Source organism: Vidua macroura, chromosome 18 (assembly GCF_024509145.1).
Source record: "Vidua macroura isolate BioBank_ID:100142 chromosome 18, ASM2450914v1, whole genome shotgun sequence".
In the NCBI taxonomy this organism is placed as follows: domain Eukaryota; kingdom Metazoa; phylum Chordata; class Aves; order Passeriformes; family Viduidae; genus Vidua; species Vidua macroura.
The window spans coordinates 3,783,999-3,802,126 of record NC_071588.1 but is presented as its reverse complement, the minus strand read 5'-3'; the positions used below and the strand labels follow the sequence as shown (position 1 = coordinate 3,802,126).

Sequence of the window (18,128 nt, the reverse complement as noted above, 5' to 3'; positions counted from 1 at the left end):
AATATTCTTGCAGTTACCATTGATAAGGCCAGTAAATATTTTGACTGGCCAAAAATGTGAGGAAAGACTTGTGCTGCAGTAGCTGAGTGCTGGCTTGGAATTTAGCAAAGCCACTTGTTTTCCTCGTTCTGCCACCAACACTTGAGCAATTTTGCATGTATTATTCTATACTTGGCTTGTATCTCCACCCACTTTCTTTGTTTTTCTTCTTTATATTATTCAAAATATGGGCAGTAGTGATTCTGTAATGCCCAGCAGAGCATGGGCCAAGCCTCAGCTCTGTTCTGTATTTTTATGTAGCTTATTCTGAAGTAAGGTTGAACAACTTTTGCAACTTGAAGTTAAAATCAGGGGAAAAAATTGTTTTTTTTTTAAACCTGGCACAAATATTAGGACAGGTAAACCCCAAAAATGGGTGACAGAAAGAGGTGCCAGGTATGATCCCATCCCTGGTTGGGATTTTTCAGTGTTTCAGTGCTCATGTATTGAATTTTGACTTGGTGGCTTTCCTAAGGGACAATTTCTGCAATATTCCATTGCCTGCCATAGAGAGAGAGATGGAAAGAATGGGACTGAGGTCCTGGCACTCACAGATGAGTCAGGAATTTTTGGTCCTGTGCTCTGAAGTGTTGCATCCATCTTTTCTGCAGTTCTTCATAACTGGGAGAGCTGAAATTCTATGGCTGGAATTATCAAAGGAGTAAGGATGTCACTCTCTAATTTCAGTAGGATTGTGTCTGCTGGCAATGTGTAAATAGCTAAAAAAAAAATTCAAATTTGGGCTCTTGGAGTAGCTTCCTGTGTAAAAAGCAGTCTGAGGCTTTTTATTCCTTATATTCTCAACCATGTTAACAGTTTGGAGCTTTTGCACAGCTTTATGGATTTTTGGGGATTTTAAAAATCCTGTGGAGAAGTTCTGCACCCTGACCTCAGCTCTCTAGGCACGTAAATGACCCTGAATTTGTCCATAATATCAAACCAGTCCAGGAATTTTGTATTAAAAAAAAGACAGCAAGTCTACTGGCTTAGGAGCAAGATTTTTTTTTCACTCTGACTCGGTTAGAACGAACGCTGTGTGATTTTTGTAACTCCTTTGTGCTTTTGAATGCATTTCAGAGATTCTTTTCCTTTCCATTGTCTTTTTAGGGTGCCATTAGAAAGAGATAATTCAGAAGAGTTTTTAAAGCGGGAAGCCAGAGCAACTCAATTAGCAGAGGAAATTGAATCAAGTGCCCAATACAAAGCTCGGGTTGCCTTGGAAAATGATGAAAGGACAGAAGAAGAAAAATATACTGCTGTTCAGAGAAATGCTAATGAAAGAGAAGGACATGGTGTGAACACTAGGTACTTGAGTACACTGTGAATAGTATTTTTATTTAAATTATGGAGGTATTTTGGTACTGCGGCAGTTTGCTCATTGATACTGGGCTTTTTCAGCAGGCCTGATTAGGTTTGGAGCCTTGTGTAAATAATCCTGTGCTGGTTTTGGCACTCAGGCTGACTTGGACACCTCTGCCTGGCCCTGTATTATCTCTGTAGTGAAACAAACTTCCCCATTCTGACCTGTCACCGTGGTGAATTTGTCCCAAATTACAGGAAGGAGCAGTGGTTTCGGTGTGTCCTGGAGAATTTCAGGCATTACTGCTAATCCTTCAGTGCCTGTGGGCTCATAAAGTGGACTGTGTGGCCACTATCAAAAGCCAATTCATGAGGTGACTGTTGGGTCAACATCTGATACTATTTAGACTTTTCTCCTTGGCTTGATGGGAGAAAAAGAGAGAAAATGAGGTGCTTTTTTGTTGCCTCTCAGTTATGTCTCAACACTGATAGAAATTTGCTGTGTTTCAGAGAAAATAAATACATTCCACCTGGACAGAGGAACAGAGATGTCCTGTCCTGGGGAAGTGGAAGACAAAACTCACCGAGGATGGGCCAGTCTGGATCAGGCCCACCAATCTCAAGGTCTGGATCCCACACTTCAGAATTCAGCCCTAACTCTGGAGCAGATCAGAGAGTAGTTAACGGAGGCAAGTATCTGAAATCTGAATGAGTGTACCTCATAACTCTGCAGATAACTACCTCACTTTGTGTTGAAAATGGTGTGGAATTAGTTTGTGTATTTCATCAACCAGGTTAGCATTCATCATTTAACACAGAGGTTGTGAGTTGGATTTGGGCTTGACTTACAAAGGAACACTCATTGCACTGCGCTGTCTGTGGCTTTGCAGAGCAGAAATGTCATTTATTTTCCTCCTCAAACACCTTTGTTTTAGATGATGGTGCACTGTGTGCTTTTAAAGATGAAAAACTGCATCAGCACTGCAAAGCTCTGTGTGGAGGAGCAGCAGTGCTGACACCTGGTGAAAGGCAGTGGCAGGAGGAAGAGCTTCCCTTCCTTTCTGGAAGAGAATAAAGCCACTTGCTTGACTTCATGAAAATGGGAAGGGAGAAACAAGAACAGTGTTAGAGAAAAGCAATCCAAAGCCTTCCCTCCAAATGGGTATTTGAGTATTTTCTGCTGGACACATGGGTAGTATTTCTGACCAGGCATCAGTAGGCACTGCATGGCAGCAATTGGTGTCCCAGAAGCCAAACACCATTTCTGGAGATGGATTTCAGCAGTGCCCTGTCCTCAAGGCATTATTTCTAGAATTTAAAAATGGTATTATAATAAATTGCTGTGAATAAATGAAAAATGTATAATGCTCAAGTGGTCTGTCTGGAGAGGAAGTCTGAGAAGCATCTAAAGGTAAGTGAGACTTCCTTTCTAAAACCAGAGTCAGCTCTGTAAAGGATGGACAACTGAGCCTTGCCCAAACAATGCTAACCTTGAAATTTGTCTGTAGTATTTGTGGTTTCTCTCACCCTATTACTCTGCTGAATCAACATCATAGACCTAAAATATTCAGAATGGCTTGTAAATTCAATTAATTCTGCTTTGGAAACCATGAGCCCTACATCCTAGATTAAAATCCTCCATTAATACCTCAGATAAGTGATAAAGGCATAAATGTCAGCATTCAGACACTGAACACCGCTGGTTTTTGTAAAGGTCCAGCTCCTAGATGGATATTTACTCATCATTTGGTTTGAAAGTAGCAGTTTGTGTGGTCAGTACTGTTTGTGAACAGCTGTTTGAGAACCTCTGGTAGCTGTTAAGGACCTTTGTGGAGTGCTGGGTGCTGTGGAGCATTGGTATGCCAGGCTAACAGATCAAACTTTACTGTCTGTTCCTTAGTAGTGTTTGTAGATCCTAATTAACCCTTTGGGGAGCCTGTGACATTCACAAGTTCAATTTGACCCAAAAACCAAGGCAAACCCAACCCTGCAGAGACTTTATCTCCTCAATTACCACCTCGATCCATCCCCAAAGGGTTAAACCACGGGAAAAAAAAAAAAACAAAAAAACAACAAAAAAGCAACCAAAAAATCATTTTGTCATATTTTACTTTTTTTTTTTTTTCTGTTGACCTCCCCTTCCCCCCCTCCCCTTCCCCTTCCCCCAACACCCTCCCCTCCCCAAGTCCCCCCCACCCCGCCCCCATAATTTTTTTTTTTCTTTAGTTTTTATACTTTCCTTCATATCATTTGTTCTGTCAGGTGTTGCCTGGCCATCGCCTTGCCCATCTCCTTCCTCTCGCCCACCTTCTCGCTACCAGTCAGGTCCCAACTCTCTTCCACCTCGGGCAGCCACCCCTACACGGCCGCCCTCCAGGCCCCCCTCGCGGCCCTCCAGGCCCCCGTCTCACCCCTCTGCTCATGGTTCTCCAGCTCCTGTCTCTACTATGCCTAAACGCATGTCTTCAGAAGGTACAATATACCACGATTTGTTCATGTTTGGTTTTTTTGTTTTTTTGTTTTGTCTCTCTGTTTTTTAACTCCTCCGTGAGTTGTTAGTTATTGACAAGTCGTTTTTTTTTTCTTTTTGTTGGTTTGTTTTTTTTTTTTTCTCTTCATTACTTAACCTATAATTTGTGTTTAACTTTAGTTTATCAGACTATTTCTATTAACCTTTTTTTTTTTGTTTGTTTTGTTGGTTTGGTTGGTGGCTTCTTTTTTTTTTTATTTTTTTTTTTTTTTTTTTCTGTTTGTTTGATTTGAAGAGCTTTACAAAAACGAAAGAAAGCTGTGAAATTTCCCGAGTTTGGTATGAAATTAAACTCAGCTTTGTAAACGCTGCTCAGTGTCTTAACCAACAACAACATGCAGGACCTGATAACTTTAGGGAGCATTTTTAGGACTAAAAATTTATATAAAATACCAATTTTAACATAGTTGTTCCACAAAAAGTATAACTAAATCATTGAATCACCTCTTGTAAAGCAACCAGTGACAATAATGATAATAAAAATGCTGTATTCAGAGAAGTGAACTGTGGAATGGGGTAGGATGAGCTGCTTCAAAGGTGAATTTGTAGGAAATTTTTATTCAGAAGTATAAATCAGCTCCCTAGCAGTCAATAATATACAGAGAAAAGCTGACCTGTGAGTCTTTGGTAGCTGAATGCAGAATTATCCCAACTAAATTTGTCCTGGGAGGGTACAGTAAGGAACATGGTGTATAATTTTTATTTCAAGTGCACTTAAACCCTGCACAGCACAGTGCAGCAAGCGTAGAAAATGCAGAGTGGTTGTGCTGAGCTCCCTGGAGCCTGGCAGTGGGTGCTGCAGCTGGCTCCACTGGAGCCATGGGAGAGAGAGGAATGATCCCTGAGACTCAGCAGGAACACTGGGAAATGCTCCTGACCAAAAAGTGGGTGGTAGCCACATCTGTCTGGCCTACTGTCCATTTATTGTGGGCTTTTCATGGAGTAAGGAACTGAGAATGCACCTGCAAATTGAATTATTTCTTAGCACCTGTGGTTGGTTTGTCAGGCGTGCAGTGAACTGCTGCTTACTGCAACGTTTAATTCCTACTGCTGCAAGGTTATTCCTGGGAAATGTGTATTTAAAATACTCACCTGTGTGAAATTTGCATTGAAGTGGACTTGAGGTTCATGGTTAAAATAGAGGCTGACATTTAAAGATTTATGTTACCAGGAAAGGTACTTGGTGTTTTAGAAGTTTTATTGAAACCTAAAAGCCATTATCTGAACTTAACCCTGTTGCTGACCTGTGTTAAAAATGAGCTGCAATCAGCCAGATTCTGTTCACACACAGTTTTTTCCTTTTGAAGTATCAACATTTGAGTCTAATCCTGTGAAGAAAATGTTTATTAGGATGCAAGAATTGTATTGCTGCTTAGATTTGAGCATAACTATGGTGTGGCAGCTGTACAGGCTGTGCAGAATTCCTGTGTTCACTTATGACTTTGGCTTCTGGTGTTAAACATGCATGACTTGAACCTTGGGATAACAATCCCTTGTTTAGTTGCAATTTTTGCTGACTTGGAAATGAATTGTGACCTGCTGCAGGCAATTCAGCCTCGCTGCAGAGAATGCTCTGCTGAAATTCCCCAAGAGCATTGGTCAGCCAGCGGTGACTATAAATGGTTGGGATCACTGACCACCTGACAAAAGCACTGGGAATTTTTTATTTTCTGGAAAAATGTTTGATAGCCTGGAACTGTGCTTATCCAGGGGCAGCTGCACCACTGACCTTTATGGCTTGGCTTGCACTTGGCAGTGGTGGATGCTTGGATTGAAATATTTTAAATCCAGGCCTTGCACACCTGTTTCAGTGCTGATAAAGCCTCTGAATACCCAGGAGCTGCCCTGGGGAGGTGATGAGTGTTGGCAGCCTGGCTGAACCAATGCCTTGGCCTTTTTAGTGCCAATTGCTTGATTTTATTGCTGCTTTATTGAGAGTTTTAAGATGAAATGCAATCTTAAGAAGAGATGTTTGGGTTTTCTGTGGTGGACATGAAGCACTTATTGTGTGGGGTTGTCTTTTTTTTTCCTCAGGGCCTCCACGGATGTCTCCAAAGGCTCAACGGCACCCTCGAGGTCACAGAGTCTCTACTGGTAGGGGTACAATTTCAAGTGGCTTAGAATTTGTATCTCATAATGCACCTGGGGAAGCATCTACTGCTGCAGTGGCACGAGGCAGCCCTTCAGGTGGGACGTGGTCATCAGTTGTCAGTGGGGGTAGGTAAAGCTTGGCTTATTGCAGATGGCTTGCAGGGGGATCCTTAGAGTGGGAATGCTCAGCGGAATTCTGCCTTTTCCAGGCAATTCAGGCTCTGAATAATCAAATACTGGGCTAAGGTTGGAGTTGGGAGAAGGATGTTCCCAGATAGCTGAGTGAGAGTTGGTGCAATATTGTAGAGTCAGGTGCTGTGTGGAGAGAAAGGAAGGAGAAGTGTGGGAATTAGTTGTTGAAAGGATTCATTTTTAGGGGATTTATTGGAGGAGTTAGAGATTTGCCACTGCATCCCTGAGTTTGGTTATGGCAGCGTGGCTGGATTGTGCTTTACAAAGGAAGGAGGTGTTTGGGTAGAGGAAGGTTGGTGTTAAAAGATGAATTGATACTCAAGTTAAGTTGGATGTACTTCTCCTTTAAAATTTACGTGGATTTTAAGTGGTGATGTTGTTCTTGGCTACTGTAGGAGCAGTTATAGTGAGTGTCTTAATCAGTTAATGTATTTTTTTTTAATATTTGACTTAAAGCTCAGTCTTGTGCCAAAAGTCTAGTCTGGAGCTCTTGAGTTGAGGCCATGTTCTGGTGGGCTGTCAGGAGCTGGATGTTTCCTGGAGGGCAGGAGAGCAGCAGTTTGGTCCTTTTTAGGTACTTTTTGGGTATTTTTTAGCAGTGCAGAATTCTAGAGGAGCCTAGTTGGGAACACATTTCTCAGAAAGAGGGTATAAATTAGACCCACATATGTGGAAAAAACTTCAGCTCTTCAATTGTGGCATTATTTGTGATCCACCTTCCCTGTTTATATGTTATTAACATGCAAGTAGGACTGTTAAACCACTTGCCTGCCTTTCTGCTCACTCACTGGGAGTTTATATGTGACAAAAAAGCACAGGTGGGATGAGCAGGAAGCAGGAGCTACAACTTACTGTTCGAAGAATACACAACTTTCCTTGCTGCTTTAACACAGGGGCAAAAATCTGCCTAAAAGCACTCTTTTTTTCAATAGGCTGTGTTGTTTTTTTTCCAGCTGGCAAACCTCCAAAAGAGGACGCTGTAAAATGGATGTGTTTTTTCAGCCCTCTTTAAAAATGTTTTACGTCTCTTTGCGTGGAGACCTGACCACCTTTTGTGTTCTGCCTGAAGCTGGGTTAATGTGAGCTGTTGTAGTTGTACTACTGGGGGCTTGGGGAAGCATTTTGAAGATTCTTGGTGGGATTAGAGGGCAGTGATAATTTTGTGGGGGGAAAATCTGCAGAGAAATTGCCCCATTCTCTATGAAATGCTGCCTTGTAAAGAACTAGATGTGCCTGAAAGGTAAACAGGTTTTCAGTTACTACATAATATCTCACAAAGTGTTTCCAAGCATGTTTGTAGCCATTTTAAAACTAAAACAAACTGCTGAGCAGCTGGGGAAGCTCATCCTATAACTGCTTTTTCCTGTTTGTTTCTAGTTCCGAGATTATCCCCTAAAACACACAGGCCTAGGTCTCCAAGGCAGAGCAGCACTCCCATGGGACCAGCTCTGCCTTCTCCTCAGCCTGGTACTATTCCCACTGAATCTGTTGCCATGCCTGTTCCAGCTGCCTCTCCTACACCTGCCAGCCCTGCATCCAACAGAGCAGTCACCCCTTCCAATGAAGGTAAGTGGCCCTCAGTACCTTGCAAATGCTCCCTTTCCCTAATTCCTGACAAGGAATGTGCCCAGGCAAGAGCACAGCTGCTTGCTGAATCTTGGGAAAACTTGGGATATATTTAATTTTTTACTGTGAGTTCCCATTTCTTCAGCTTTAAACTAAGGTTGGAGAGAGGCTTTTTGAGAAGTCTCTATGCTTAATTTCTTGTGCCCTTAAGGATTTATAGGTGTCTGACTTAATTGAGGATTTCTTCTTCCAAAATGAGTTTTGCCTCTTTTTTAAGTTAAAGAAACGCAGGCCACCAGTTTCAGACAAAGGAATGAGGGAAAAAAAAACATTCAGAAGCACAGTCAAATGTCTAAGAACTCTCAAGTCTTTGTAGCATTCTGTATGAAGAGCTTGGACTGTTGAAAATAATTGGCGCTAAGTTTATAGTTTGTTCAGCATGGTTAAGGTTTTGTGTATGAAGAGAGGGATGAGTTTAATTGGGTTTTTTTCATTTGACAGTAGGACAGGGAGGGAACATGAGGGATGATGATCCTCCAGGCACCAACTAGGTAGCGGGAAATGTGTAATTTAAAAGGTTTTTCAAGCTAAAAATGGTTAAATCTCCCCCCTGTTTCTCTCTTGCCTTCTCTTTGGTCAGTTGGAGTTGTGTATAAGAGAATAACTTTGGCAATTTCTTCTCCAGCTAAAGATACAAGGCTTCAGGACCAGAGGCAAAATTCTGCAACTGGAAACAAGGAGAATATAAAGCCAAGTGAGACTTCTCCTAGTTTTTCTAAACCTGAAAACAAAGGTTTGTATCCAAAGCTTTCATGTACTCGAGTGATGTAGGAATTGTGCACACTAAACCTGCTGTCCTGGCTGCTCTAGTTGGCATTTTAAGGAAGGCTTGGAGACAGTCTGGTGTTCTACAGTGAAATTTGCTCATGCAGTTGTTAAGTGGCACTTTGAAATGTTGTTTGTGACTCATTCCATCAACACCAAGTGTAGAGATGCTCATGTGGATGGTGTGATTTCACTTGCTTTTTTTTCTTTTTTTCCCCCCCCTTCTTTCTTTCCCCTGCTCACAGAGCTGCTTTTTAGCTGCCTTTGGACTGAATATGTTTCTTCTTAGAGCCGTGCTCACAATACTTCTGAGCATCGTGGTCAGCAGAGCTTTTCTAACTGTGCTTTTCCTATTAATGCCTTACATTTGTTTGTCTCTGTAGAGTTCATTCAGTTCTCAAAAAAAAAAAAAAAACTTTTCATGTTGTTAAACTGAGAACCAGATTAATTCATTCTCTCATTGGAGAGACCTTTAGGATGAGTCCAGCCATAAAGCTCACCTTGATCAGGGTTTCTCCTTCACTTGCTGTGTTTTGAAATGCTGGCACAGGCTGGGTTGGGGGTTTTGTTGCATGTTCTTTGTGTTCAGAGAGTTCTGCAGTCCCTGCACCTCAGGGCTTCTGCCTTGGTGTGGTGCATCAGAACTAAAGATAAATCAGTTATGTAATGCTCTGCTTTCACAGAGGCTTTCTGTGTGCTCCTACACGTAGGTCATGGAATTGTACCAAATTAAAGCCCAAAATAAGGTGCTGGATTTCTTTTTTATATCTGCAAACCCATTATCTTTCTGCAAACTTAGTAATGTGTATAAAACTTGTATTAGAAATGCTTGGACAATGTTGATCTTGTATTTGGCAGGTGTCTCTCCAATTGTTTCAGAGCATAGAAAACAGATTGATGATTTAAAGAAATTTAAGAATGACTTTAGGGTAAGTTTGTCTCTGTTAGTGGTGTCTTCATTCTCATGTGTGTCCAGATTATTTTAATGAATTGAACACACTGCCTATGTTAACAGGTCTTTATACTTTAGCCTAATGTATGAAAATATCTGTAAGAATTCATGTTAGGTATTGTAAAATCAATGCTGACTCTTGTTTGTACAATTGCCTAATGCACATAAATGTGAATATTGACTGTACACTGAAAGCAGGACTTGAAACCTGTTTGATCATTAGGCACAAATAATTATCTCACACTCCATATGGAGGAGCTGTTGCAAAATTAAATGAAGAGTTTTGCAGAGGAAAATTGAAGATGAATTCATATTACTTATTTCCTGGTTATAAGGGTTTATTAAATCAGGTTAGCTTTTCAAGTGGTGCTGTTAAATCACTCAGGGGATGATGAGTCCAGAGGGTTGTCTGAAGCTTTCCTGTCACTCTTTAATCAACATACAGGTCACTTGAGTGGCTGAACAGCTCCTTACACAGTGCCAGCTTAAACACTGTCAGTGCCCATGGATTTCTTTCCTAGTAGAAATGGAAATGAGTGCTTTAAAAGGTCATTTCCAGATGATGGAGGCTTGTGGGACTGTGTTTTACGCTTGTGTATGTGACAGCATTAGATGGTCTCTCCTGAGTTTTGTATCAATTTAATGAATATATCCCTTGGGTTTTTTCAGTTACAGTCCAGTTCCTCTTCAGATGCAGTGGATCAGCTGCTAAACAAAACCCGAGAAGGTGAAAAATCAAGAGATGTAGTTAAAGAAAAGACAGAATCCACCCCTAAAGAATCTATCATAGAAGCTGGCAGTAACACCAACTCTAATGGTGGCAGTAGCAAACCCAACAGTCCCAGTATTTCTCCTTCCATGAGTAACAGCTCTGAGCAAAAGCGAGGGCCTGAGGTGACCTCCCAAGGTGTACAGACATCTGGGCCTGGAAGTAAACAGGACAAAGAGGATAAAGAGGAGAAGAAGGATACTTCTGAGTGAGTAACCCTGCCTTTTGGAATAAGCACATCTTTATTAACAGCAGACCTTGTGTAGAAGTCATGACTGGGTGACACCTTCCTGGCTCTAGGTGCTGTTACACAGGAGGAACAACAGGGGCCTGCCCTGAAAGTCATCTCCTGACTCAGTGCAGAGCTCTGGTCCTCTTGATGCCTAGTTCATATCTAAAAGCTTATTTCAATGTTTTCCTGGCTCACATGAGCTGTGGTATCAACTGGAAAACTTTTGTGGGTAGTTGTAGTAAGAGTCTCTTAATGAGAATGTTTTTTTGCATGACATGAGGTGTTTGACTTCTCAGAAATCTGATGGAAATGAGATGTTTCTTAAATTATTAATTGCAGATACTCCTGTAAAAGAATAATGCCCAACTTAATTTTTTGTTCTTTATGTTTAGGCAAGTTAGAAAATCAACACTTAATCCTAATGCTAAAGAGTTCAACCCTCGATCTTTTGCTCAAGTAAGTGATTTGATGCTGTTTATCAGTGCCTTTGAGTAGATCTTTATAAGCCAACCTTTTCCTTGGAGGATACTCAAACTAACCCTGCCATATCCATTGCTCACCTCTGTTTGTAGCCGAAACCTTCTACTACACCAACCTCCCCTCGTCCTCAAGCTCAGCCCAGCCCCTCCATGGTGGGGCATCAGCAGCCAACCCCCGTGTACACTCAGCCTGTTTGTTTTGCACCAAATATGATGTACCCGGTTCCAGTGAGCCCAGGCGTGCAGGTAAAGTGCTGCAAACTCCTCACCACTTCACAGAGATCCTCAGGAAGCTGAGCAGGCTTAGGAATCCTAGAATGGCTTGGGTTGGGAAGGGCCTTAAAGATCAGCAGCTTGGGAGCTGTGAGTTAAAACAGTGAAATAGTACAGCCTGTATTGCTCTTGTAAATATAAATCATGTTGTTGTTAAGTTTTGGCTGTGTAAATACTGACTTTTCCCAGTGCTCGCTCAGTCTGGATGTTCAGATAATTCCAAACACTTGTAAATGCTAGCAGCCCACATTTATTGTGGATCTGTGCAGGTTTCCTCCCAGTTCTCCAAGCATAGTCTCTCACTCTCTGCAACTGTTTCTTTGTTTCCAGCTGTGTCCCACTGGTTTCTGGTTGTTGTAGGGAGCACTGGGATTTCAAATCTAGCTCCATTATCAGAGAATCATGGAATATCCTGAGGTAGAGGGGATGCACAAGGATCTTCAGCCCAACTCCTGGCCCTGCACAAGACACCAACAATCCACCCTGTCCCTGAGAGTGTTGTCCAACCTCTCCCGGAGCTCTGGCAGCCTCAGGGCTGTGCCCATTCCCTGGGGAGCCTGTTCAGTGCCCCAGCACCCTCTGGGGGAAGAACCTTTCCCTGATCCTTCAGCCTAACCCTCTCCTGACTCAGCTTTATATCAAAAAGCTGCTGTGAGGCTGTCAGGTTGAGCCCAGTGCCTGCAGTAGCAGCAGTAGCATTCCTGGGCTGGTTGTTGCCAACCATCTGGTCTTAGTTGTGTGTCCATGCAGACTTAATGACACTGATCCAAGAAAATCTCATAGGTTAGGCAGAGTTCACTAAACCCTGTAGCAGAACCGAGGGAAACACATCAAAGCTGAGTGGGGCCCCCACCCCAGCACACACTGAGTTTTTAAAGGAATATCATACCTTCAACTTCTTCTGTTTCAGCCTTTGTATCCTATTCCCATGACGCCCATGCCAGTGAACCAAGCCAAGACATATAGAGCAGGTAAAGGTGAGAATAATACTGCCTGTTTGGTTCTCAGTCTGCATGCAGCATGGCTAAATGACAAATGTTTGTGTGTTTTCTAATCCATGGCAATTTGGATTCAATCGATATTTTAAATGCTATTTTTATTAAAGGGAAGTAAGTGGAAATACTAATGGATTTTTAGATAAACTAATTCAGCTAAAACATGCCAGGTTTGAGTAATGGGGGGTTGCTTGGTTTGGAGTCTGATTTGATAAACAGGAAAACATCTCTGTTACTTGGAGCATTAGGGTGAGCTGATCATCTCCTGTATTTCATAAATATTACAGGTGTGTTTAAAGGGAACTTCTCTGCTGGTTTTCTGTACTGGTTTGCAGCAGTGCCCCAATTGGTGCTTTAATAGAGGGGGTTTTTAACAACATGCAGAGTCACTATTTCTCCAGGAAGAGTTTGCTCTGCTGCCCTTCTGGAAAGAGCTGGTTCCAGTTTGTTCTTGTTCATTCCTGCTGGGCCAGTGACTGAACAGCTGGACTAACAATGACAATGCCACGTGTTTAAGTGACACCCGTGGCTCTGGAGTCATGATGGGTGGTGAGATGTTCCCTGGGCTGGGCAGGGCAGTGAGGGAGCAGAAAGTGCTGCTCTTGTTCTTGTGCTCCTGTTCCAGGGAACGCTGTAACTGTGCCCAGTGAATGCTTCTGCAGTGGCAGCCAGTGCTGCAGGACAGGACCAGCACTGCAGCTCCAGTCACTGCAGGAGGAAATTGTTTCCTGCTGTTTAGAAACAAACAAGTGGCCTTTATCAACCTAGGGGAGACAAAACCCTGCAATGTATTTCTGTCTTAAAACACAGTAACTTCACTGTGGCCTCACCCCTGAAATCTTCTGGTTAGTTACACTGTTTTAAGCAGAAATACATTGCTGAGTGCTGCTTGCTGGGTGAGGCAGCTCCAATTCTGCGTTCCTTTTTAAGTTCCAATATTTCCTGCATATCCATCTGTGTGCAGCACAGCCCTGTGGGAGCTGCCTGGGTTACAGCTCTGTGCCTTTACACTGTTCAAGTTGCCTCCTGTATTTACTTCTTTCTGTTGTTAATCTGCAGTGTAAATAAAATCATTGAGTGAATTTACGGATGTTTTCAGCATTTCCCTCTCCTCTGCCTAAGAGATTTGGGGCATTGTCCCTGCAGTGAAGTTTAGAGGAGCTTGAGGTAGCTCTGTTAATAGTTGCAGCCTGACTGCAGGAAGCTGAAGCCCTCCTGGAGCTCTCCTGGAGCTCCCAAGCCCATGCTTTATAGGCTGAATTAGTTTGTTCCAAGTGAGTTGGGTGGTCACCTTCCCAGGAGAGCTCAGGTGACCCCACACTGCTCTGCTCTTTTCATCTTTCTTCCCTCTTAATTATTCCTACTCCTTAAAGGTTTTATCTCCCTCAGTGTTATCTGTGACCTAAAATTTGCTTTTTGCTACCTGAGGGATAGCACAGAGCTCAAAAGATGTGAATACCTCGAGTTGTGGCTGGGTGGAGACCTTTATTGTGCTCTCCTCAGCCATAAGCACGAGACATTTTAACATAAAGACTCAGATTTCCAGCTGATGGAGCAGTGGCAGAGTTGTTCCCATAGAGGGTGAAAAAGCCTTTTAATTGGTTAATGTAGGTATCCTAATATAACCTTTCTCTTCCACTTCTGATTCTGGTCAGTCTTTCTCTCCCTCCACCTTTCTTCCTTCACAAAAAGGGCAGGGCTGGGTTTGTGGCTGTGTATATCCAGCCCAAAGGCAGTGATGAAAATCAAGTGTTTCCTGGAGAAACTCCTCTTCACACTGTTCCTTTTTGACAGAGCTCTAACCCATGGCTAAAGGTGTGGGGTGAGGCTATTCCACGTGGTCCCAATAGCGTTATTATAACGTAGAACCTTTCAGGAAGCTCCAAATTTTTTTCTCTGTGTTTCTAACATGAGACAATCTTTGTTTTTCAGTACCAAATATGCCCCAGCAGCGGCAAGACCAACACCACCAGAGCACCATGATGCATCCTGCCTCAGCAGCAGGCCCTCCAATTGTAGCTACTCCACCTGCTTACTCTACACAATATGTTGCATATAGCCCCCAACAGTTTCCTAATCAGCCTCTTGTGCAGCATGTGCCACACTACCAATCTCAGGTAAGAGTCCTTTCCGTGCTCCTGATCAATCCACAAATAATGAAGTGGTTCAGAGCTAAATAACCCCCTTGTGTCCTGTCCTGAGTCACCCTGAAGAGTTTCTGTGTTCTGGAGCACACGTGGTGATCTTGGAATGTGCTTCAAAGCCTGTAACAAATTTTAAGGTCCTAATGAATTTTAATGTCCTAACGAATTTTAAGGTCAGTTTAGAAGTTGGCATTTATTATTGATATGGTTTTTTTAGCTCTTTGAAGAATTTCTTTAGGTCATGGCCAGCACATCTCCTGGTTATAAGTGTTCTAAAAATAACTTACTTGGTGGACTTGCTCTTACTTCAAAGGCTGTTAAATCTACATGTGTAATTGGATAAATGTATAAGCTTAGTGCAGTATTAGAGTGGCAAAAATTGGACATGTCCATGTTTGCTGTCAGTTTCTAGCCCTTAAATTTTGGAAACAATTGGGACAATCTCAACAGTGTGAAATCCTCAGCTCGCTCTGCGTTTGAGCAAGGCCGAGCTGCCGCCGTTTCAATCCCGACTGTTGAGATGACAAGAAGTTTCTTTGGAGTTAATTGTTAACCCAATTAACTGTGTGTTTTTTCCTTTGTTCTGCCTGCAGCATCCTCATGTTTATAGCCCTGTAATACAGGGCAACGCTAGGATGATGGCCCCACCAGCACACGCACAGCCGGGTTTAGTATCTTCCTCTGCAACACAGTACGGTGCGCATGAACAGACACATGCTATGTATGGTAGGAAACGTTTTGTGTTATATGTAACTTTTTAAGTCCTTACCTTGTGCAGGGGATGTATTTAATCTCAGCCTTCAAACGTGGGTATCTCAGTAGATGTGGTTTATATTTCATAAGATGATGATGAGCAGAGCATTGAAAACTGGGCCAGCTGGTTCAAATGAAAACTCAAGTGTGCTGATTTCGGTAGGATGCCAGTGACCAAGATGAGATTTCAACCTGGGAGCTGCTAAAGAATATCTGCTGAAAGAAGTTTGTTCAAGTTCTCTTGATGCTCTTGATACATCATCCCTTGTTTGTTCCTTGATTATAATTAGTACTTGTTTTATTGCAAGGTTATGACCTCAGTTTCAAACTTGACTTTAGTTCTGGCAACTAGTGAAATGCTGTCTTTATGAAACTACTGGCATTATTAACAGTATGAACACTGCTGTTTAAGCAAAATAAACCATGTGTTGCTTACCTTTCTCATTTGGTAAGTCAAGAATAAGTAAATGCAACAGCTCATGTATTGCTCTCACTTGGACAATTAGTCTCTAGCATTATCAGATGGGCATTTTTCACTTACAGTGAAGTGCTGAAAATGTGGGTTACCTTGTGACAAAAGTAAAATGTGCAAGAACTTTCTAAAGCATTATAAATGTATGATAAATCGAGGCCCAATTTGGAGGAAAAAGAGCTCACTGCAAAACATGCTGTTGAAAGAGGTAGAGTCAAGGTTGTTTAAGGCTTGGAAATTGTCATAAAATGTCAAAACAGCAGATGGTCTCTTGAAAACATGGCATTTCAATACTTGTTATAGCATCTGAGGAAAAGTTTTATTGGGTCACGTATATTATTGACTTAGATTCTAATAAAAGATTTTCTGTACCTTTAGACATCTTTGTATGTTTTCGGGTGCTTAGTTTTACACTACTACTTAATGGAAGTCCATGACATGTCATGAAAACTTACAGAGAATCTGGAGTTTAGTGGGAAATTAATTCTGATTTTAAGAGGTGTCTTGCCCGTCTGAAAACATCTTGTCAGATCTCTGCAGTGGTGTGGTAACAGAGTTAAGAAACAAAAATAACTTATTTTGATGCTCAGAGGAAGAACATTTGAGCTCATTTGTGATGAAGCTGAAATGGAAGTTACTCGTAGAGATTAATCTTTCTCTCACAGGTCCTTGCTAATTGTATTACTTTGATCTTTTCAACTCTTGTGCTTGAGGTGTCCATGTAAACAGATCTTCTGTTTGCTTTTTCTTTAGATTAAATAGAATTCCGATAAAGCAAATGATCAAAGGCTTTCAGACCTTTATTGGTGAAAAACCCTCCTCTCAAATTCTAATTAAAATAAAACCAAACATGAGATAATCTGAGATTTGATTCAGAATGGTTGCATGTGACTTTCTAGCAATTTCCCATTGTGCACCATCCTTATCTTCTGTAATCAGTGGGTTCTGCAGCGTTGAAGTACAAGCCCATTGCCTTGCTTGGCTTTGATCAGATGTCTGTATAGTTTTTTTTCACTGATACTCTGATACTTACAACTGTTAGATCTCATTTTGTGTTGGTTTTGCAGCTTGTCTGTTGTAGATATGTGACTACCTGCCAGTGCAAACAACTAAGTTGGGTCAAACTTGAGAATTCTTTGGTATTGCCTGCCATGTAATTAAATATTACTTTCCCAAGAGCACCTAATTTAACAGAAATGGCCTGTCCTCCTGTGTTCTTTCAAGTAGCTACTTGGTGACTCTTCTAAATATTCTCCCACCTTCCAGTAAATGATGGAATGCTTGAAATTTTTGTTACTGAAACCACTGAACCCAAGAGGATCATGAACTCCATGTGATAGACCTTTTCCAAGGGTGTGTTCTTGCCCCTGTGCAGACGTGTTTAGTGAACATGAACTGTCTCAAATGTACCCTTCACCTTCCAAGGTGACAGTGACACATGGAATGACTCCTGATGTTCTGCAGCAGCCTCTCAGTTCACATTTTTGCAAGTCTTGCATGTGCTGAGTGCCTGAAGACCTGGCCCAGATAGACTGTGCTTCCTCAAAGTGTGTCCAGCTGTAACGTGTCCACTTCAGCTTCCATTTATCCATGTGTGGGAAAAGGCAGGAATGCCAGAGGTGACCAATCTGAGCTGCTTATGGAGCTAAAGAACATCATGTTGGAATTGTTCACATCTGACTGAGTGACTATAAGAAAATATCCATAACTTATGTGCTGTCTTTTGGGAATCTTAAGTTTACCCACATTTGAACTAAATATACCTGTGCACTTTGATTCTGGTCCTCTCTTAAAAAATAATTTGAAAGTACAGAATAACAACTTCCTGAGAAACAACCACCGCTGCTGCTTTTGATTTTGGTCAATTTCCCTTTTGGCTCTTAAAAATGGCTATCTGATTTTTAAAATATATATGATTACTTATTTTTAGCACTGGTATCAGGATTCAGTGGGCCACGCTGCCCTTTTACCCTTCAAGGTACTGGTGCTTGCTTTGCGTTATTCCTGCAGAATTCACTCAGTTTTTCTCCTGCATATGTGGTAGAGAGAAGATTGTCTGCAAGAACTACTGTGCTGAGACCTGGGGGTTGGGGGGAAACTGCTTATCAAGTATTCCTAAGGTGTGAAATGTTTTCTGGTAAGATCTGAAACTCCACCTTCACTAATGGTTTGGGACGAGTTGAAAGTCTGTGGCAAATAGTAACAGCCTGGCAGCCAAGAGAAATCCCTGTCGATTTTAAGGGAACCACCCTCACTGCCAGAATTTTGGGGTTATTTTCCTTCCTGTCTTGTGAAGAGATAGCTGAATCCAAATTACATGCAGTGACCTACACTTGGTGATAAGCACTCTTCCATTTTAAAGAAAAGTACTTTTGTCTAATGCTGTTTAATGGGATATTCCTGCACTTCTGGGATTTCCTTGCCAGTTCACAGTGTCACAACCCTGCTATTGCCAAGAGAGAGAAGCAGAGCTGCGTGGTCCCAGTAACCCCAGCTAAAGACAGGACAGAGGAGTGT

The 18,128-nt window shown here is 42.0% G+C and overlaps 1 protein-coding gene across 14 annotated transcripts in view; it reads left to right on the top strand.

The window, feature by feature from the left end:
• Positions 1-18,128, top strand: part of ATXN2 (ataxin 2) — a 49,429-nt gene that overhangs the window by 19,059 nt on the left and 12,242 nt on the right. For 4 of the 14 annotated variants that reach the window (XM_053993405.1, XM_053993410.1, XM_053993406.1 and 1 more), the window contains 13 exons: positions 1,147-1,344; positions 1,849-2,027; positions 3,601-3,810; positions 5,903-6,085; positions 7,529-7,717; positions 8,403-8,510; positions 9,401-9,471; positions 10,164-10,471; positions 10,888-10,951; positions 11,068-11,220; positions 12,158-12,224; positions 14,175-14,359; positions 14,980-15,112. In XM_053993405.1, coding sequence (XP_053849380.1) covers positions 1,147-1,344; positions 1,849-2,027; positions 3,601-3,810; positions 5,903-6,085; positions 7,529-7,717; positions 8,403-8,510; positions 9,401-9,471; positions 10,164-10,471; positions 10,888-10,951; positions 11,068-11,220; positions 12,158-12,224; positions 14,175-14,359; positions 14,980-15,112 — 2,048 coding nt within the window. The remainder of the gene's footprint in view (positions 1-1,146; positions 1,345-1,848; positions 2,028-3,600; positions 3,811-5,902; positions 6,086-7,528; positions 7,718-8,402; positions 8,511-9,400; positions 9,472-10,163; positions 10,472-10,887; positions 10,952-11,067; positions 11,221-12,157; positions 12,225-14,174; positions 14,360-14,979; positions 15,113-18,128) is intronic. The other 10 variants (XM_053993407.1, XM_053993408.1, XM_053993411.1 and 7 more) reach the window with 8 other exon arrangements.